This window comes from Macaca fascicularis, chromosome 3 (genome assembly GCF_037993035.2).
Source record: "Macaca fascicularis isolate 582-1 chromosome 3, T2T-MFA8v1.1".
NCBI lineage: Eukaryota > Metazoa > Chordata > Mammalia > Primates > Cercopithecidae > Macaca > Macaca fascicularis.
Window position 1 is genome coordinate 105,499,865 of NC_088377.1, and position 21,886 is coordinate 105,521,750.

Below are 21,886 nucleotides of genomic sequence, written 5' to 3' on the forward strand. Positions count from 1 at the left end.
TGGAATTACCATATGATCTAGCAATCCCACTACTGGGTGTATATCCATAGGAAATGAAATCAGTATGTGAGAGAGAGATCTGCATCTCCATGTTCATTGCAGCAATATTCATAATGACCAAGATAGAGAAACAGCCTAAGTGTCCAACAATGGATGAATGGAGAAAGAAAATATGGTACATACAACATATAACAATGGAATACTGTTCAGCCTTTAAGAAGAAGGAAACCCTGTCATTTGTGACAACATAGATGAACCTGGAGGATAAGTGAAATAAGCCAGACACAGACAGATGCCACATAATCTTACTTATATTTGGAATCTAAAAGAGTCAGTCTCATAGAAGCAGAGGGTAGAATGATGGTTGACATGGGTTTGCCAGGGGCAGAGGGGAGGATTGAGAAATATTGGCCAAAGGATCCAAAATTTCAGACAGGAAGAATTAGTTCAAGAAATCTGTTGTACAACATGATGATTATAGTTAATAACAATGTGTTGTATACTTGAAAATTGCTGAGAGAGTTTTTGTTTTTGTTTTTGTTTTGTTTTGTTTTGTTTTTTGAGACGGAGCTTCACTCTTGTTGCCCAGGCTGGAGTGCAATGGTGCGATCTCGGCTCACCACAATCTCCACCTCCTGGGTTCAAACGATTCTCCTGCCTCAGCCTCCCGAGTAGCTGGGATTACAGGCATGTGCTACCACACCCAGCTAATTTTGTATTTTTAGTAGAGATGGAATTTCTCCATGTTGGTCAGCCTGGTCTCGAACTCCCGACCTCAGGTGATCCACCCACCTCGGCCTCCAAAGTGCTGGGATTACAGGCGTGAGCCACCGTACGCGGCCACTGAGAGAGTTAAGTGTTATCATAAGTAAGTATGTAAGGTAATACATATGTTAATCAGCTGATTTAGCCATTCCACAAGGTACACATGTTTTAAGACACTATGTTGTACGTGATAAATATATAAATTTTTAATTTGTCGGTTAAAAGAACAGAACCCAGAGCTAGCAAACTAATGTGTAGTATGGAACCACTCTTACAGTTCTTTCTCTAGCTTTTCCCTTTTTCTTTCCTTAATATCTGTTATAAGCTGATGCTAAAGGACTAAGCCGACAACTCTCATTTGAATCCTAGGCAAAATACTGGAGCACTAATGCCCATGAGATTGAAGGCACAGTGTTTGACAGGAGTGGAAACGCAGTTCATCGGCTGTTTGGGAAATGGCATGAAAGCATCTACTGCGGTGGCTCCTCCTCTTCTGCCTGTGTGTGGAGAGCAAGTGAGTGTCTGGGTTTGTGGACCCCAGGCTGCGAGTGGGTGCATGAGTGGGCATGGCAAAAGAAGCCACAGAGGACAGGAGCGGTGTCTGTTCAGCATCTCCAGCCTCTTCTGCTTTGAACTCAGTTAGAGGTGTTGGCCCTCTTCCTTCATCCAGTCTTTACCGACTTGTCATGCTTACTTATAGCAACACCTCTGTTGGGCTGCTGGGTCCCGGGTTCTTAACCCCAGAATAAGCATTGCTAATCCGTGGGCATTCTCCGAGGGAATCTTGCAGTCCGCATGCATAACTATACTGGGTACTATGAAAGAATATCAGTGAGATGCAAGAAGTCATTTTGCAGCAAGGACAAAGAGGAAAGTGTTCCTGGAAAAGCAGTGACCCAGGAGACCTACAAAAGTTAGCTATCCCCAGGCTGAGCCATCCTCGTCACTCCTGTGATTCCAGAGGGTGCTGAGCTCTTGGAGCAGATACGGGCAGAAGAGCTAGGGAACCCCAGCTTTCATCAGCGTGTCCCCACCACACTTCAACATCTTACTCCCTCTTCTCAGTCCAAAAATTATGTTGTTTCCAAGTCACAGCCATATTGTAAACCATTGTTTGTTAGGATGCTTTAGGTTGGTGAAAAACCAAACAGAAAACCATTTGACTGGTGGCTTCAACTGTTAGGCTATGTGCTATTACGTAACAGTAAGTGAGGCGGTGGGTGGCCCCAGGGTTCTTACATAGGCAACTTACCTGTGTCAAGGGCACACGGATCAGTGCAAATACATTCTGCCACTCCCAGTGTGCTGTGCTGTTTCCCCTAATGGATGCAAAATGGTTGTTACCATTCAGCGTCATACCCCTGCATGACAGCATACCAAGCACGTATTGAGAGGACAAAAGAGCTTTTCTCTCTTGTGCCTCTCTTTTCTCAGGAACATTTCCTAGGATCCCCCAGCAAATAGGACTGACATCATGTCAGCCTGCAGTGGGTTCAGACCCATCCATGAACCAGTCATGGGCAACAGGGTAGGCAAGAGAGATTTAGATGTCTTGGAGTAATCGCCAGTAAGGGAACAATGCCATTTGAACAGAATCAGTATCCTGTTAGCAAGCAGGAAAGAGAAATGATGGTCAAGTAGGCAGCCAGCAGTGGCTCTTTCGATGGGTAGCTGCCACGTCTCCCACCATTGCAGAGGTTGCCATGAAGTTAGAATGAACTGGCACCAGTGGAAGCCTTCCTAGCTTCAGAGGCACACATGAGATTCTGCAAATGGCACAATCTGTCTCCTTTGCTTAAAGTATGCATCACAGATGAGAACTACCATCCTGTCTCAATGTTAAAGTACCACCTTGATAAAGCGACACTGTTTAAATTTTTGTTACTGTCATTATTCCTTGACTTTATGTCTCTCTAATGGCAATGAGCATCTCTGGCCCATCTTTAAGAAAAAGCACCTTTACTCCCTGGTTACTGGGTTGCTGACCAAGACACCACAGGAAACTTTGCTACTATTTTTATGCTTAGGATACACAGAGAATTGACTAGTTACAAGGAGGACTTCTGAAGATTCAAAAAATTGGTCCCGGTTGGGCATGGTGGCTCACGCCTGTAATCCCAGCACTGTGGGAAGCCAAGGCGGCAGATTGCTTAAGGCCAGGAGTTCGAGACCGCTCTGGACAACATGGCGAAATCTCATCTCTACTAAAAATACAAAGATTAGCCAGGCATGGTGGTGTGCATCTACTGTAGTCCCAGCTACTCGGGAGGGTGAGGCATGAGAATCACTGAAACCCTGGAAGTAGAGGTTGCAGTGAGCCGAGATCCTGTCGCTGTACTCCAACCGGGGTGAACTGAGACCCTTTAATTTAAAAGAAAAGGTCTGCAGAAGAGTTCTTGGAAAGCATTTCTCTTGTTATGTGTGAAGAGCTTAGACTATAAGTAGATCTTAGTAGTCTACATTGGATTTATTCAATATATAAATTTGAGTATGTTTAGCTTGAAAAGCTGGAATTCCACTTAGGGCAATGCACCTAATGGTTTAAAGATGTAAGATTAGGGGGAGGCAAGAATTGGTAAAAAAGGCAGGAATGGAAGAAAAGAATAACATTTATTAACCACTTGCTATGTGTTCAGCACTGTTGTAGGTACTAAACAGAGTTTCAGGATAATTTGACATCACTTAAAAACAGATTCTCTAGAGTGAGAATCAGGAAAAATGGACCCAGAGCTTATATTAGTATGTTTATTTATTATTTTTATTTTATTTTTGAGACAGAGTTTCTCTCTTGTCACCCAGACTGGAATGCAATGGTGCAATCTTGGCTCACTGCAGCCTCTGCCTCCCAGGTTCAAGTGATTCTCCTGCCTCAGCCTCCCAAGTAGCTGGAATTACAGGCACCCGCCACCATGCCTGGCTGAGTTTTGTATTTTTAGTAGAGACAGTGTTTTGCCATGTTGGCCAGGCTGGTCTCAAACTCCTGACCTCAGGTGATCGGCCTGCCTTGGCCTCCCAAACTGCTGTGATTACAGGCATGAGCCACTGCGCCCAGCCTAGCATATTTATTTTAAAATCAAACTATTTTCATAGCTTAAGCACTATAGAAACTTCACAGCATTGTATAAATTTGCTTTCTGAACACACTTAGGAGGCTACATCCCTGTAGACAGAAGAAAAATTATAGAAAAGAAAATGTGTAGAGAAATGTTCAGCGCCTGTTCATTAGTCAGAATATTTTAACAGAAATGGAAGGGAGCTGAGAGAGAAAAATTGTAGCGAGGCTGAGATGAAAAAGGTGAAGGAATTAAAATGTAACATAAGCGACATGCAAGTTAGGGGTGAATGATTTATTTTCTTCTTAGATCCCATGCCGAAAGGCTATGAGCAATACTATGGCTTCACACAGTTTGCGCTGGAATTAAATGAAATGGATCCATCGTCAAAGTCTTTATTACCACCTACTGACACTCGATTTAGGCCAGACCAGAGGTAAGGATTTTTTTAAAGATTTTTCTCTCCAGAGATGTAAAACCCTTTACAAAAAGTCTTACTAGCAATCCTCGGGCCACCAGAGGCACCTGAGAAAGGTGGAAAATGTCATCAGGAGTTGAGAGGTGGGGACGCTTTAAACAATTGTGTCACGGAGGAGCTGGGGCCCAACTCGAATCCATGTGTGGCATGACCTTTGTTATCCGTAAAGCCCCATTTCCATTGAAATGCCAAAAAAAGGTGTTTATTTTGAAGAGTTTTACTGCATGCAATCATAAAGAACTTAGTGTGTATTTGAAAGGGTGGAAACATCCAGCTCCCCGAGCCCTCAGATTTAAATGATTTTGGTACACTGAGATCTAACTACTGCTTTCTAGGTTGCTGCTCACATGGTGTGCGATATATGGTAGGTCTTTTCATCTTTCCCAGCCTCAGTTTCCTACTCTGTAAAATGGAAATAATAATGTCTCCCCTAAGGTCTTTCTAATTAAGACTGAAAATCTAGAAGCCCAAGGAAAGAAAAGATTGTTACATTTGGCTTTAATAAAAACAAACACCACTTTGGGATGCCGAAGCGGGTGAATCACTAGAAGTCAGGAGTTTGAGACCAGCCTGGCCAATATGATGAAACTCCGTCTCTACTAAAAATACAAAAATTAGCCAGGGGCAGTGGCACATGCTTGTAGTCCCAACTACTTGGGAGGCTGAGGCATGAGAATTGCTTGAATCCAACAGGAGGAAGTTGCAGTGAGCCAAGACCACACCACTGTACTCCAACCTGGGTGTCTCAATGAGACCCCGTCTCCCCCCCCCCCCAAAAAAAAACAAACATAAGCCCTTCTTTATGGCAAAATAAATAAAACTATATAAGGTCAAAAGGTAAATGATAAACAGAGAAGTCCATATCTGCAACTCGTATCATGAATTGCCTCTAGAAATCTAGTAATAGATCGGAGGTAAATTCATTTTGCAGGGATTGGACACTGGTTAGCAAGTGCCTAAAAAAGATGTGAAACCATTTACATATGTCAGCTGTAACAGTAGCTCCCAAATGGGCTCATTCCTCTAATTTATTTTAAAGAAAGCCACACACAGAATACTTCAAGCTATCTTGCTATGCATATTATGCTTATACTGTTTCATGCAGTTTGTCTACTTTTTTTAGGGAAGTATTTTTTTGTATAAAATCTGTTACAATTGTGTTTCTTAAATCAAACCTAAGAATGGAGTTAATTTGAAATATACACTATATATTAATAACATATATGGTGTTTAAAGAATGGTAAGCATTGTTAATGTCTAAAATGAACATTTTCAATTAAATTTATCTTAAGCTTGTGTTAACAAAAAAAAAGAAAAAATGGACGTAGGAAAATGAACAGTCCACAAAATAGGAAATGCAGCTATCCCTTAAACATCTGAAAAGATTCTCAGCCTTAGTCATAATAAGAAAAATGCAAATTTAAAAATCATGTCGACATCCCATTTTTTAACCTATCAGATTGACAAAAATTCAGAAGTTTTATACATTCTGAGGTGATGGGAGAAAAGGGCACTCTCAGCATTGCTGATGGGAATATAAATTGCTGTAATCCCCACAAAGGGCCGTTCAGTAATATATAAATTACACACTCACCCTTTCACCCAGCAGTTTCACTTCTAGAAATTTCTCCTGCAGATTTTTCCTACTTACTCATGTAAAATGGTGGATATTCAAGGTCATTTATTGCGGCATTGTCACATTAAAAAATTGGGAACGATTCAAATGTCTATCCATAGGAAATTGTCTAAATTCAGATACATCCACACAACTGGATATTATGTGGCTATTAAAAAATAAAGATGTCTATGTATGTCCATGGAAAGATCTCTAAGATATATTGTTAAATAAAAAGTAAACCAAAACAAAAAATCAAGGAATACATAGCATGCTACCATTTATATTTTTTAAATGGAGGGAAGGGTGAGAATATGTATGAATATTTGTTTATATACACATGAAGAATCTCTAGAAAGATGCAGAGGAAAATAATAAAGTGGGTTTTCTAGGGTGGTAGGGTAAAGGTGGCTGGAATTAGAGACCAGGAAGAAAGGAAGACTTTGCCCCAAATTCTTTTTTGTAGATATAATTTTTGAATTATGGAAATATCACCAATTCAAAAAATGTCTTCTCTGACTACTTCAAGATACTGATTAAAGGGTTGGGGGCAGGGTCTGACGTATAGGAACGGATTTTGAATATCCAGTTGTGGACACATACAAGTTGCGTAGTAATGATTGTTTTGTTTTCTTGAATTCATATCCTTTCATTTTTTTTTTTCCTCAATGCCTCAGGTTTCTAGAAGAAGGGAACTTAGAAGAAGCTGAAATACAAAAGCAGAGGATTGAACAACTACAGAGAGAAAGGCGGCGGGTCTTAGAAGAAAATCACGTGGAGCACCAGCCTCGGTTTTTCAGGTTTGTGCCCGGATTGAGTAGGTTTTTGGTTGATAGGTGGTGCCAGCACGTTATGCTTCTGGTTCACAGCAAGTAAACAGCGCTGTCCCCAGATGAGAGCATTCTCCAGGCTTTTCCTACTTCCACCTGGGGGAACTGCTCCTCTGTGCCAGGCCCTTCCCTGGCACTTGCCTTCAGGGCCTCCCTCTTTCTGATGTCAGGCAGGACGAGGGCCTGTGTTTTTGCATTCCTTGAGCTTTCCCAGTGTCTCAATCAGTGAGTTTGCAGAGGAGGTCCTCAGTCAGGGAGCCTGCCAGAGCTGGGTGCCAGTGCCAGGCCAGCTTATTAAATTCACAGCTAAGGTTGGTCATCCCCATAGGCGCATTTTACACTATGACAGAGATCATTCACGATCACTCCACAGGTAAGCAGTATGGAAATTCCAGGCAGTCTGTTTCTTGCATTGTAGAAGTTCCAATACACTTGGGCTTGCATTTATTGTTATCTTTAAAATAACTTGCCAAGAAGGTCTTGTTAAAATAGATTTAATTTTTTTTTTTTTTTTTTTGAATACAGAATCTTGCCCTGTTGCCCAGGCTGGAGTGCAGTGGTGCCATCTTGGCTCGCTGCAGCCTCCACCTCCTGGGTACAAGCCATTCTCCTGCCTCAACCTCCCGAGTAGCTGGGACTACAGGTGCACGCCACCATGCCTGGCTAATTTTTGTATTTTTAGTAGAGACGGGTTTCACCATGTTGGCCAAGATGGTCTCAATCTCCTGACCTCGTGATCCACCCGTCTCGGCCTCCCGAAGTGCTGGGATTACAGGTGTGAGCCACCGCGCCCAGCCAATAGATTTAAATTTTTTAAGGAGGTATGAGGGATCTTCAACCATTCACCTCCCCATCTCCTCCTGTAACTGAGTAGAAGAGAAAGCCTAAGGCAGGGAGGGGATCTGTTGAAGGACTTGGTATAATACCCCGGAATGTGGCCTGACTCTCCTCACTACGAGGCCAGGGCCTATATCATTTTAGTTTTTCTGTTTGTTCTTTTTTTAAAAAAGTTAAATAGGCATATGTGAAAAAGCAGCAAGTTCCTGCTCTGCTCCATCTGCCCAAGTCCTTCCAGAGCCACCAGTGTCTTTTCATTGTTTGGGGATGTTTTTTGTGTTTTTGTTTGTTTTTAGTGGACAACAGAAGTACTTTTATGAGGATTTAGTTATTAATAACAGCAGCAGTAATAAAATATGTATTCCAAAACATCAAAATAGTAACAAATAAGGTTTTGTCTCGAAGAATATGATGCTCTTTTCCCTAAAGTTGATGTAGATTCTACTAGATCCCTTCTGATCATTTCCACAAATTCACGATATCAGTGATTGAAATCAACTGGCCAAAATTTCATCCTGAAATATTCAGGCTTCATTTAAACATTTAAAGAATAAGATGGAAATGTTACATTCTTTTTTGAAAAAGGCAAGAAATAGAAAAATGGATAGATTAACAGACTGATCAGTTGATTTACTGATCAGTTAATAGATAAACACATTACACCCTTAAATAGGTTGGTTCTTTTTCTTTCATATGTTGTCTATTTTCATTTTTAAAAAAACTACAATTATAAAGATGTTCATTACAGTACTTTTTAGGATCATTAAAAATAGTAGGTAACCAAACTGTCTCAAGGACTAGTTAAGGAGATTCACCAACTCGATCCAACATGAGACATTAAGGATGACCTTAGGAAGCCTGCGGAACTCTGCTGGAAACACATTACCATGTAAATGCAAGATACAGAATGGGATTATGCTGTCATTGCAATCAGGAAGGAATTATGTCTGGAATGAAAAAGGGCAGCCGCTTCAGCTGGGCAGCCGTCGCTCTCTTTTTGACTGTCTATAAAATTATCATAGTATTAGATGAGGAAATATTTTTAAATTGGAGAGGGAGTGAGAGTTGTTTAGCAGTAGCAGTCCTCCATGGGACTGTTCAAATTAGAAACCTGGCAAAGAGATTTTGGAGAGGAATATGGGGACTTGGATGTTGTCATTAACACTTACTGAGGAACAACAACAAAATCACTGAAAATTCTAAGTGGAAACTGTAGCTCAGACCAAACTGAGCCTCTTTGTTTTAAAATAGTGAACTGTCTGATACACAGATTGACTCATTTTTAAACACATAGTGTTACTGGAATAGGAAAACAAGTGTGATAAAAATCTACATTCCTGAGAGTGTGGGGAAACAGGCACGCTCCACTTTGCTTCTAAACCATATGGTAATATCAGTCAGAATCACAAATGCACATACTCTTTGACCCAGCCATGCTAATTACAGGAATTGTTAATGTAACTATATGCACACACATACAAAATAACATGTGCTGAGCTAGAGTTTGGAAATAACCTAAGTACCCATCAGTAGGGTACCTGTTAGGTAAATTGTGGTCCATCCATACAATGGAATATCATACAACTGTGTAAAAAGAAAATGAGGAATCCTTTATTGCTGGAGTCACCAAACTTTTCCTATAAAGAGCAAATGATAAATATTGTTGGTTTTACGGGCCATCAGGTTCAATTCATTTAGTAGCAATTATGCAGCCCCGCTGTTCAGCATTGAAAGCAGCCATAAACAGTATTTAAACAAATGGACATGGCCATGTTCCAATAAAACAGATTTCAGAGACATGCAGAAGGCTGGATTCGACCCTTGGGCCATAGTTTGCTGACCCTTGCCTTATTGTACTAATCGGAAATGATCTCCAATATATTTCATTATGTCAAAGCTGAAAGAGTAGAACAGTGTCTGGTGCAACATTATGTCAGAATGAGAAGGGATAGAGTACGTGTTCACACACACACACACACACACACACACACACACACACGGAATTTCCCGGAAAGAATGAAGCCGATAACATCACTACCTCTGAGAAGAATCAGGAGGCTGGCAGAGAGGGGGAAGATAAAAACTTGAAGCTGTATACCCTTTTGTGCCCTTTGAATTTTGGTCTGTGTCATATATTCTCTATTCAAAGAATAAAAAATCAGGACTAATCTTTCCAGACTTTCTTATGGCTTCCAATTACTTTTTTTTTTTTTGAGATGGAGTCTCGCTCTTGTTGCCTAGGTTGGAGTGCAGTGCTGTGATCTCAGCTCACTGCAACCTCCGCCTTCTGGTTTCAAGCGATTCTCCTGCCTCAACCTCTCGAGTAGCTGGGATTACAGGTGTCCGCCACCATGCCCAGCTAATTTTTGTATTTTTAGTAGGGACGGGGTTTCACCATGTTGGTCAAGCTGGTCTCGAACTCCTGACCTTGTGATGTGCCCGCTTCGGCCTCCCAAAGTACTGAGATTACAGGCGTGAGCCACCACACCCAGCCTCCTTTAAAAATAAATAAATAAATGTTAACCACTTCCTATGCACAACTTGGTTGATGTGTAGCTTTTGTGCAGTCATTCCCAAGGTGCTGACAGTCATACAAGTCATGTTTTGTATATGACAGACTCTCCCTGCACCCTCCTTCTGTCAGAAGCACCACTTTTCACAGCCTCTAAGTTTGAGAAGTTAAAGTCAAGAGTAACAAAATGGGCTGGCGTGGTGGCTCATGCCTGTAATCCCAGCACTTTGGGAGTCCGAGGCGGGTGGATCACCTGAGGTCAGGAGTTCGAGACCAGCCTGGCCAACATAGTGAAACCATGTCTCTACTAAAAATACAAAAGTTAGTTGGGCGTGGTTGCACATGGCTGCAGTCCCAGCTACTCAGGAGGCTGAGGCAGGAGAATCGATTGAACCTGGGAAGCAGAGGTTGCAGTGAGCCGAGATCATGCCACTACACTCCAGCCTGGATGACAGAGCAAGACTCCATCTCAAAAAAAAAAAAAAAAAGTAACAAAATTATTTGTGGACTTCTAATTCCCAGAATTCCCAGTCCCAACACTCTGGGACGCTGAATGCATGTGCAAATGAGGATGGGGAAAGCAGGGAGGTTAGGAAGGAAAAAGACTTGAGAACATGACGCTGGTTTCAAGAGTCTGCAAGAAATTGTTTCTTTTTTCACAGGAAATCCGATGATGACTCGTGGTTGAGCAACGGTACCTATTTGGAACTTAGAAAAGATCTTGGTTTTTCCAAACTGGACCATCCTGTCTTATGGTGAAAAAGTAAAGAAGAAAGATAACGTTAGTGTATTTCTCCCATGCTTGCTTTCTGAAGTGGCACAAACTTGTGTTTATATATTTAAACAGTACTCTAGGATGATCACTTGTGCTTAGCTTAGCATTGTAACTCATTAATTCTATATTTTCCTCAGTGCGTTTCTTTACAATTTCAAATGTTACCCTGATTGTTTATATGAATGTAGAACACCTTGACATTTCTTTTTATATATAAACTATTTAATAAAAATGAAAGATTGAATGTTCATGTGTGGGTTAAAAAAAGAAGCTTTAGCACTAATTTTCCAAAGTTTAGGGAAGATTCCAATTAAATTTATGCCTTATAAAATTATGTTGTAGAAAAAAAAAATCAGCCTCTCCCAGGTGCATTAAGAAGTGAGAATACCCGGGGTTACTCACCCACGCGTAAGCTACCCAAGTTTAATTTGGTAGCTGAGATCTCTTTTTGCTTCAGACAGCTCTTGAATTGCTCATACAGAACAATTCTGCTGGTGCTGGAGTCTGAAGAATATCTTCATTTGCATTTTAGTGGTTAGGGAGAGGATATAAGATTAATGGAATGTATATTTTTATATAAGATGAATATGGCACCTTCTTGAAAAGGAAACATTTGAACTTGTTTCTCCCTATAGTTCTATTGCCTTGTGTGCAAAATTGTACCCTCTTGCTCAGAGAAATTATCATTAATAAGAGAAAAAATTCCAGTTAATTAAATATCACAGTAGCATCCCAAAGAGACAGTAGGAAATTTCTTCTTAGTGAGAGCTGAGTCCTTGAGAAGTTAAGAGACTGTTTTCTGCTTCCCACCCTACTCCTAGTTTTTTGACCCTCCGTTTGATCACCTCCCTTATGAGTATGGAATGTCCCAGTTTAATATAAAACATATAGTTTATTCCACACAGCAGTTTGACTTTGTAAAAGTTTAGTAAAGTAACTGATTGTTTTGGATAACTCAACACGTTTTTCTTAAATGCTGTTTTAGTATTTTCTACCTCTTAATAAGCACCATATTTTAGATCTTGTATAAAAAGTTTGCCATCTGCCTTATAGACAAATGTAGAGAATTGATGTTCTTGCTTTGTGTTGTGTTCTGGTAAAGCTTTAAGTAAGTGTCTTACCCCTTTCCTATACTTTCTTGTTATCCGTATCATTCTTTTGTGAGTTTTGCAGCAGTCTTGAATAATACAGATTATAACTACTGAAAGGGGAACCTTTGTCTTTTTAAATGTGTTATTTCACATTACAATAATATGTGTAGTAGTTGAATTGTGTTATCAAAGCAATTCCAACTTCTGCCCAGTTAACATTAAAACCAAAGCCTGATTGTTAAGCCTTTTCTTCTAAAGTCCATAGCAATCCTATGGAATATCAAGTATAATGATGTAGTAAAAAGATTTCTCCAGAAAACACTTTTACTTAAAGAAATTCAGAGCATATCGAATGTTATGAATGAAGAGTAAAATAATTACAGGAAAAGAATGCGTGATTTTTCATTGTCATACCAAATAACCAGTTGGACAATATTGCATTTTCAAAATGGAGAGTTATTTAAAGTGGATCTGTAGCCTTCTGGAATCTGCACGTGACTGGCACTTTAAAACAACTCATTAAATATGGGATTCATTTTATTGAGATGCCAAGATGAACACAATGTGAATATCATTTCCATTTCTAAGCAGTTGAATGACACAGTCAGATTCTTTGGTGTGTGCTTTGTTCTTTCCATTTCAAGCATTTATCCAAATTCTGCTCACAGGCATGAGGAAGCAGGCTGTAGATTTAAGGGCACTCAAGGGGAAAACAAATGTAGTTTCCACAGTGTGAGGGTAAATGTAGAATCTTAGAAATATTGGCTGTTAAACTGGCCTGCTCCAGAGACTGGCTCAAAAAAGAAAGAAGCAATGAAAGCAAAATGTACAGGCTGAATGGATGTAGCACTGTCATGCAGCATTTGGAAATTCTTTAATTATCCTAATGTTGTTATTTCACTTGCCCTCATGCTTTGTTTTAGAGTCCCAAGGACAACTGGAAGAAACATCACCTCTGTAGTCATCTTATTTGAGATGGGGGTGGGAATGAATTAAAATATGATACAGAATTATATGCAGATTTTAAAATCTAGTCAGTACTAGCATCTATAAAGGGCTTTTCTGAAATTTAAACAGCTTGGTGATGATCCTGATACTATAAGCTTAAAACTATCTTGAGGGGAAAATGACTTCTTTTTTCCTTCTGTCCATTTTCTCAAAAGCATCTTTCCCCCGAATGTTATGTCTCTAGGACATTTTATAGTTTTAAGAGGAAGAAAACAGAAACATGGCATCATTTGGGAAGAACCAAGGTAGAATTTAATTTTCTGGACTTTAAATCTCCTGGTTAAATAATGCTAATCACTGTACCATTTGAGTTACATGTTTTAACTTCTCCCCCCAGCCCCTAATTATTCCATCCAAAAGTTCTGGTGAATTACACAGAAATTCTTGGAAATGGGACTTTGTGCAGGTAACCACCCTGCACTTCAGGTGATGTTCCTGTCACAGCTGTTGACTACCCCATGCTGCAGGAAATCCATTCAGAAATGAGCTAACAGTCTCCAGTGTAGCAGGAGAGCCAATCAGTTCCCTCCCCAGGCCCCAAAGCACCCCAAGGCTGGTATTCCCCTGAGTCAAAGGTATTAATAATAAAAGCCTCAATGCAGCTTCTCCATGTAGTTCCTCTCCTAGAAGCCAGGTGGATTCTGCTCCTAACTAAAGAGATGGGAGTTCGCTTGAGGGCAAGAGGTACCCAGGATGCCCAAACAGCCACACAGGTGTCCTGTGCTTCCTGTGAGACCTCTGGGGGAAATATACAAACTAATTTTTTAAAAAATGTTTACTTCATTTACGCTGCTGCTTTTTTCATATTCTGCTTTTAATTACTTGCAGTAAACCATTTGCTTGGGCTTCAAGCACTGTCCTCCATCTACATCTTCCAGATTTATCATGAGTGGTCTTGTTCTACTGTTAAAGATGTCAAGCCTAAAATAAAAATAATAAAGTTTTTATTTGGCTGTTGAACCTTGATGTAGCCCCTACTACATACACTACAAGTTATGCCTTCTGGCTACCACAGAATCTCTGCAGACCTTTTGGTTATGAGTAGAAGCAATAAGAAGTTGTCCTTATAGTCTTAGGAATAATGGTTCCAATGTATTGGCATAATTTGTTTGAATGTCTTTAATTTTGATATTAACACCGGCATAAATCTATTTTTGTTACCAGATGATAGCTATTTTTATTTGCTCTATTTTCCTCTGCATTGTACTAATCTGTTACTCAGTCTTCATTTTTCTATGTTGGAAACCTGTGTCATGTAAATATCTGCAAATCATGACGGTCTAAAGTGCAAACCATTTTCAGAGACTTTGGGGAAATGCAGTGATCAGAAGTGGCTAATTTATTTTATTTCTGATTATTTTATCCAGAAGATACTTTTTAAATAGATATTTGTAAATCTTCCACTTAACCACTGAAAATTATTTTGTTTTAATCCCACCCTTCCATCCGTACCTCTGTGCCTCCCCAAAAAGCTCCTGTTAATTTGCTCATCCCCCTCATGTAGCTAGTTGAATGTGAATAAATAACATGCAAAAGAGGCCACTTTTGTCTTTGTTTTTCCAGGTTAATGGGAAGGTTATTTGGCTGCTAAAAGGGAACAGAACAGGACCCTTGCCTGAACTCTTTCGAGGAGGAACACATCAGGTTACTGGAAGTGATGGGGGTTAGAGATAAGAATATCCTGGGACACAAAACACTTGGAACCCATAGAGTCACCATACCTTTCCGCTAACATTCCCAAGGCATGCCACAATTGTAGATCCCCCTCAGCCCATGGAAGAGAGAACTGAGGCAACTGGAGCCCCAGACAGGACACCTCCAGCCCCAGGAGCCCCTCTGTCAATTCCAGAGTGCTATGAAAATATTACAGTTGATTCTTGAACAATACAGGGCTGGAGCCAATACCCCATACAGTTAAAATCCACATATAACTTGACTCCCCCAAATCTTACCTACTAATAGCCTACTGTTGACCAGAAGCCTTCCCAACAACACAGATAATTAACAGATCTGTTGTACGATATATGTAATATAGACTGTATTCTTATAATAAATTAACCTAGAGAAAAGAAAATGTTATGAAGAAAATCATTAGAGGGAAAATAAATATACTGTTAGTAAGTGGAATAAAGGTCACAATAAAGGTCTTTGTCTTCATCGGCTTCACGTTGAGTAGGCTGAGGAGAAGGAAGAGGAGGGGTTGCTCTTACTGTTTCAGGGTTGGCACAGGCAGGAGAAAATCTGAGTATAATTGAACCCACACAGCTCAAACCTGTCTTGTTCATAAGGGAGGAGACCACCCCTCATATTGTCTTATGCCCAATTTCTGCCTCCAAAGAAAGAAGCAGCAAAAACTAAAAGGCAGAAATGAAATCCACAGGCAGACAGCCTGGCGTGCGCCCTGGGCCTGGTAGTTAAAGATCGACCCCTGACCTCACTGCTTGTGTTTTCTATAGATTCCAGACACTGTATGGGAAAGCACTGTGAACATCCCTGTCCTCTTCTGTTCCGTTCTGATTATTGCTGCATGCAGCCCCCAGTCACGTACCCGCTACTTGCTCAATTGATCTCGATCCTCTCACGTGGACCCCCTTAGAGTTGTAAGCCCTTAAAAGGGACAGGGATTGCTCACTCGGGGAGCTCAGTTTTGTAAGTCTGCTGATGCTCCTGGCCAAATAAAGCCCCTTCTTTCCTCAACTCGGTGTCTGAGGGGTTTTGTCTGCGGCTTGTCCTGCTACATTTCTCGGTTCCCTGATGGGCAATGAGGTGATTAGCAGGAGGTCGAGGCAGCCCTTTAGGTGGCTTAGGCCTGTGCTGTGGAGCATCCCTGCAGGGGACTCCAGCCGGCTTTAGTGACGCAAATCCTGAGAGCACTCCTGGGTGGACAATTGCCCTGGTGGAACACCTCGCCACAGCAGCTCATGGTAGGCCCCCACGGAGGATTAACACAGCAGCTGAACACCAGCAAGGAATTGGCTCTTGGAGTCCAGACATCTGCAACAGGTAAGACCGGTCTTGGAACTTGCCCACTCCATCTGAGTGGAAGCCTGGCCTGATGACCCACGGCATGCCTTTATCGGCGCCTTGGTTTTGGTTTTGATTTTGACTAGGTTTGCACTGTTTTGGTTTAGATTTCGGCATTGACTTTTGGATTTGAACTGTTTGGCTTTGATTTTGGTTCTGACTTGGCTCAAATTGCTTGATGAATGAGTAACTCCTTATCCAGACTTTGGTTTTAGTGTGAATTGCTTGGGGAGTGAGTGACTGTTTGCCCCCTTTTCCCTTCCCTCTTTGTGGTAAGAGTGTTGTTTTGTCTCCTGAGAGAGGACAATGAGTAAAACACAAGGTAAGTCTACCCCATTAGGGGCTATGTTAAAGAATTTCAAGAAAGGATTCAGTGGGAACTATGGAATCACTATGACACCTGGAAAGCTTAAGGCTTTGTGTGAGATAGATTGGCCGGCATTAGAGGTGGCATGGCCATCAGAAGGAAGCCTAGACAGGTCCCTAGTTTCAAAGGTATGGCACAAAGTAACTGGTAAATCAGGACACCCAGATCAGTTTCCATACCTAGATACTTGGTTGCAGCTAGTTTTAGACCCCCCACAGTGGTTAAGAGGACAGGCAGCAGTAGTACTAGCAGCAAAGGGACAGACAGCCAAGGAAGAAAGACTAGCTCCACTCCCGCCGGTCCCTCCCTTAGGGGAAGAGGAAGGAGAGAGGAGAACAGCAGCAGAAGCGGCTGGCAGAGGCAAGGAAAGACCAGCAGAGAGAGAAAAGAGAGAGGAAAAGAGGCAAAGGGGGAAGAGAGAGAGAGGAAAACAGGCAAAGAGAGAAAAGAGAGAGGAAGAGACAAAGAGGGAGTCAAAGAGAAAGAGGCGGAGAGAGAGGAAGACACAGAGACAGAAGAAAGAGAAAGAGAAAGATATACAAGTAGTTAAGAAAAAAAGAGTGTATGCTATTTCTTTAAAAGTCAAGGTAAATTTAGAACCTATAATTGATAATTAAAGGTCTTCTCCATGACCATATAACACCCCAATACCACTTTGTTGTCAGTGTAAACAAGGGCGTAGCCCAATAGCACTGAGGCCACTGACAACCCATAGCCTTCCTATCAAAATTCCTTAACCCAGTAACCCAGGATGGCCCAAATACATTCAATCTGTAGCGGCAACAGCTTTGCTAACAGAAAAAAGTAGAAAAATAACTTTTAAAGGAAACCTCATTGTGAGCACACCTCACCAGTTCAGAACTATCCTAAGTTAAAAAAAGAGAGAGAGAAAAGGGGGGTAGAATTTATGTAAAAAGAATGTTATATAGTAAATTCTTGTCCTAAAATAAATTAACTGGTTGTTTAAAGAAAGGGATGTTTGCATAAGTCAGAAAGTTGAGACATGTCGAAGAATTGTCTGTGAAAGTAGTGAAACAAGAAAAAAAAACTTGTGTTATAAAAAAGGAATTTATGCAAGAAATGTTGTATAATTTAAAAGTAATTAGGCCTCCTGAATGTAAAACTATTGAAGAAACAGTTTATATGCAAGGTATATAAGAAAAGTAAAATATACTTTTAGTAAAAGGATTATAAAGAGGCATAAAAATGTGGATTTTTACCTACATTAAAAGGTTAATGGCTGGGCGCGGTGGCTCAAGCCTGTAATCTCAGCACTTTGGGAGGCCGAGACAGGTGGATCACGAGGTCAGGAGATCGAGACCATCCTGGCTAACACGGTGAAACCCCGTCGCTACTAAAAAAATACAAAAAAACTAGCCGGGCGAGGTGGCGGGCGCCTGTAGTCCCAGTTACTCGGGAGGCTGAGGCAGGAGAATGGCGTCAACCCGGGAGGCGGAGCTTGCAGTGAGCTGAGATCCGGCCACTGCACTCCAGCCTGGGCGACAGAGCGAGACTCCGTCTCAAAAAAAAAAAAAAAAAAGGTTAAAAAATGTTTGAAGGTTTAAGCAAGTTTTAAAACGTTAACTATAAAGAAAATTCTGTGTGTAAACATGAGCTAAAGTTAAAGCGGTATCATCCAGTTTCTCAGTGAACTGGACATTAAAGTTAAAACACAATGGGTTTTTTTTAAAGCACTAACCTGCTCTTTTACAAAAATTATAAAAGGTTAAAAAGAGTCTATAAAAATCTTACCTTATGGTCAGACATTAAAAATTAAATAAATATGTCTACAAAGTTTTATTAAAACTAAGTTTAACATTAATAACACACTAATATAAAGGTGAAATTTAGCTTATCTGGTATAAAAGTCATACAGAAAGCATTGTCAAATATAAAATGGTGTTTGGCTTTCTTTGGTCTAAAAACTAATAAAAATAGTTGCTAAAGGAAATTTCTCAGTAAGATGACACCAAGGTACTATAAAGTCCGCTGCTGATGTCCCCACATTTAAAACCAAAGGTCAATTTCTTAGAAATTGTATACTTGGTTTATCTTGCACTTTCCTTTCCCTCAAAACTAAGTCTTTTAGCACATGTACCACCCCTAGAATTTCTGTTAAACCAGCACCAGCCTGAAAATTACGTTCTCATCGAAGGGTGGAAAAAAGAAAAACTTGAGCCAGCCTGAGAAGGACCCTACCTTGTGCTGCCAACCACCGAGACTGCTGTTTGTACAGCAGAAAAGGGATGGACTCATCACACCCGAGTCAAGAAAGCGCCACCGCTCGAGAGTCATGGACCATAGTCCTGGGGAAAACCCTACCAAACTAAAGCTAAGAAAAATTTAACTCTTTCATCTATTCTATTACTCATCTTCTTTCCTCGCTCTGTTGCTGACCATCTAGTTATTAACATAACCAAGTCAATTTCGCCTCAAACTATCGCATTTAATGCTTGCCTTATACCTTGTGGGGACTTGCCAAGTCAAAGACAGCCCTCTACTTCAGAAAAGTACCTCTGTTCCTCCTGACTCTCCTCAGACTAGGCATTAGTACATTAGGACCATTTTATCTGAGGAGATTTCAACAAAGACCCCAGTGTCAACCAGGAGTCTCGCTCCCCAGTGTAGAGCTTTCATGCCGTAGTTGGTCCAACATTCTGTGGGCCACTAAAGAGCAAGGATGGACCGCCCCAACCAGTTTTTGTAATTTCCTAAAATCATACATTCATTTTATTAGAGGATCATAGAAGTTAAAGACTTAAAACAAACGTTGACAATTAAGACAGGATACCAAGATGCAAATGCCTGGTTGGAATGAATCAAATATACCATTGGCCTGTTAAACAAAAGCAATTGTTATGCTTGTGCACATGGCAGGCCAGAGGCCCAGATCGTCCCCTTTCCACTAAGGTGGTCCTTCAGTCGACCAGGCATGGACTTCATGGTAGCTCTTTTCCAGGATTCGATAGCCTGGAGTAATAGGTTGTGCCAAACTCTCTCTGCTATATCCCAAAGTCAGGCACCCTGCGGGTCAGCCCCTGAGGGCCATCCAGCTTCCGTCTTCCAACACTAAGTTCACTTCGTCTCTCTCACGACAGGGAGGAAACTTAGCGTTCCTTGGAGACCTGAAGGGATGCAGTGAGCTTAAGAATTTTTAAGAGCTTACCAGTAAGTCAGCCCTTGTTCATCCCCAAGCAGGTGTGTGGTGGTATTGTGATGGACCTTTACTAGACATTCTGCCAAATAACTAGAATGGAATGTGTGCTTTAGTCCAATTGACTATCCCTTTCACCCTGGCATTTTATCAACCAGAGCAGGGGTAGGTGATAGAAGAGGGATGGATCCGGTTATCAGATGGAAGAGTAGCTATGCCACAACTGCTAGGAGCTGTAGTCATACTGGCTGTACATGAGACCACCCACCTAGGCCAAGAGTCACTTGAAAAGTTGTTAGGCCAGTACTTCTACATCTCGCATCTGTCAGCCCTTGCCAAAACAGTGGCACAGCAGTGTGTCACCACCTGGCAGCACAATACTAGGCAAGGTCTAACTGTCCTGCCCGGCATACAGGCTTATGGAGCAGCCCCCTTTGAAGATCTTCAAGTAGACTTCACCAAGATGCCCAAATGTGGAGATCTCATCCCTAGGTTTGGACTGCCCTTGTGAATCGGCTTGGACAATGGGCTGACGTTTGTGGCTGCCTTGGTACAGAAGACAGCAAGGGTGATCAGGTGTAGATCAAGGATTAGAACATAGCCCTCTTGTGGCCACGGTGAAAAGAACCCCAGACTGTCGTCTTGACCACTCCCACAGCCGTGAAAGTAGAATAAATCCCAGCCTGGATCCACCCTCGCTGTGTGAAACCCGAAGCACCTGAGATCTGGGAGGTGAGACCAAGCCCGGACAATCCCTGCAAAATGACTCTGAAGAAGATGACAAGCCCTGGTCCAGTCACACCCGGAAGCTGACTGGTCCATGTATGGCTGAAGCATGAAGAAACTCACCATGGGACTTATTTTCCTTAAATTTTGGACTTGGTACAGTAGGGACTTCAACTGACCTTCCTCAAACTAAGGACTGTTATCAGTGTATACATCAGGTCACTAAGGTAGGGCAAAAAGTTTTTTGTTCTATAGTTATTGTAAGTGTGCTGGAACTCTAAAAGGGACATGTTTGCATAATGCCACCCAGTACAAGGTATGTAGCCCAGGAAGGGACCAGCGTGATGTGTGTTATAACCCATCTGAGCTGAGCCCCCTGTGGTTACAGTTTTTTAAATAAAATTAAGAACAGTCACCTGGTGGGGTTTAAACCATACTAAAAAGAATCCATTTAGTAAATTCCCAAAGTTGCAAACCATGTGGACCCACCCGGAGTTCCACCGGGACTGGACAGCTCCCACTGGATTATACTGGATATGCGGGCATAGAGCTTACACCAGATTACCCAACCAGTGGGCAGGTAGTTGTGTTACTGGCACTATTAAATCATCCTTCTTCCCACTGCCCATAAAAACAGGCGAACTCCTGGGCTTTCCTGTCTATGCTTCCCGCGAAAAGAGAAGCAAAGCTATAGGAAATTGGAAAGATGATGAATGGCCCCCTGAGAGAATCATACAGCACTGTGAGCCTGCTACTTGGGCACAAGATGGCTTGTGGGGATACAGGACCCCCATTTACGTGCTCACCTGAATCATACGGTTACAAGCTGTCTTAGAAATAATCACTAATAAAACTAGCAGAGCCTTGACTAGTCTGGCCCACCAGGAAACTCAGATGAGAAATGCTATCTATCAAAATAGATTGGCTCTCAACTACCTGCTAGCAGCTGGGGGAGGGGTCTGTGGGAAATTTAACCTTACTAATTGCTGTCTACACATAGATGATCAAGGGCAAGTAGTTGAAGACATCGTTAGAGATATGACAAAACTGGCACATGTGCCTGTGCAAGTGTGGCATGGATTTGATTCTGGGACCATATTTGGAAAATGGTTCTCAGCACTAGGAGAACCTGCTTACTACTCCCTTGTTTGCTACCTGTACTTCTTCAAATGATAAAAAGCTTCATTGCTACCTTAGTTCACCAAAATACTTCAGCACAAGTGTACTATATGAATCACTATTGATCTGTCCTACAACAAGACATGGGTAGTGAGGATGAAAGTGAGAACTCCCACTAACGAGTGAAGTTCTCAAAGGGGAAAATAATGGAGGAGACCACCCCTCATATTGTCTTATGCCCAATTTCTGCCTCCAAAGAAAGAAGAAGCAACAACTAAAAGGCAGAAATGGAATCCACAGGCAGACAGCCCGGAGCGCACCCTGGACCTGGTAGTTAAAGATCGACCCCTGACCTCACTGCTTGTGTTTTCTATAGATTCCAGACACTGTATGGGAAAGCACTGTGAACATCCCTGTCCTCTTCTGTTCCGTTCTGATTATAGCTGCATGCAGCCCCCAGTCACGTACCCGCTACTTGCTCAATTGGTCTTGACCCTGTCACGCGGACCCCCGTGTAAGCTCTTAAAAGGGA

The 21,886-nt window shown here is 41.6% G+C and overlaps 1 protein-coding gene across 13 annotated transcripts in view; it reads left to right on the forward strand.

Moving 5' to 3' along the window:
- Positions 1-15,661, forward strand: part of OSBPL3 (oxysterol binding protein like 3) — a 185,644-nt gene extending 169,983 nt beyond the window's left edge. For 8 of the 13 annotated variants that reach the window (XM_065542189.2, XM_074035330.1, XM_065542187.2 and 5 more), the window contains 4 exons: positions 1,135-1,279; positions 4,128-4,254; positions 6,589-6,711; positions 10,753-14,502. In XM_065542189.2, the coding sequence (XP_065398261.1) occupies positions 1,135-1,279; positions 4,128-4,254; positions 6,589-6,711; positions 10,753-10,849 (492 nt within the window). In that variant the 3' untranslated portion in view covers positions 10,850-14,502. Of the gene's footprint in view, positions 1-1,134; positions 1,280-4,127; positions 4,255-6,588; positions 6,712-10,752; positions 14,503-14,527 lie in introns of those variants that run through there. The other 5 variants (XM_065542188.2, XM_074035329.1, XM_074035328.1 and 2 more) reach the window with 2 other exon arrangements.
- The last annotated feature ends 6,225 nt before the right edge of the window (positions 15,662-21,886 follow it).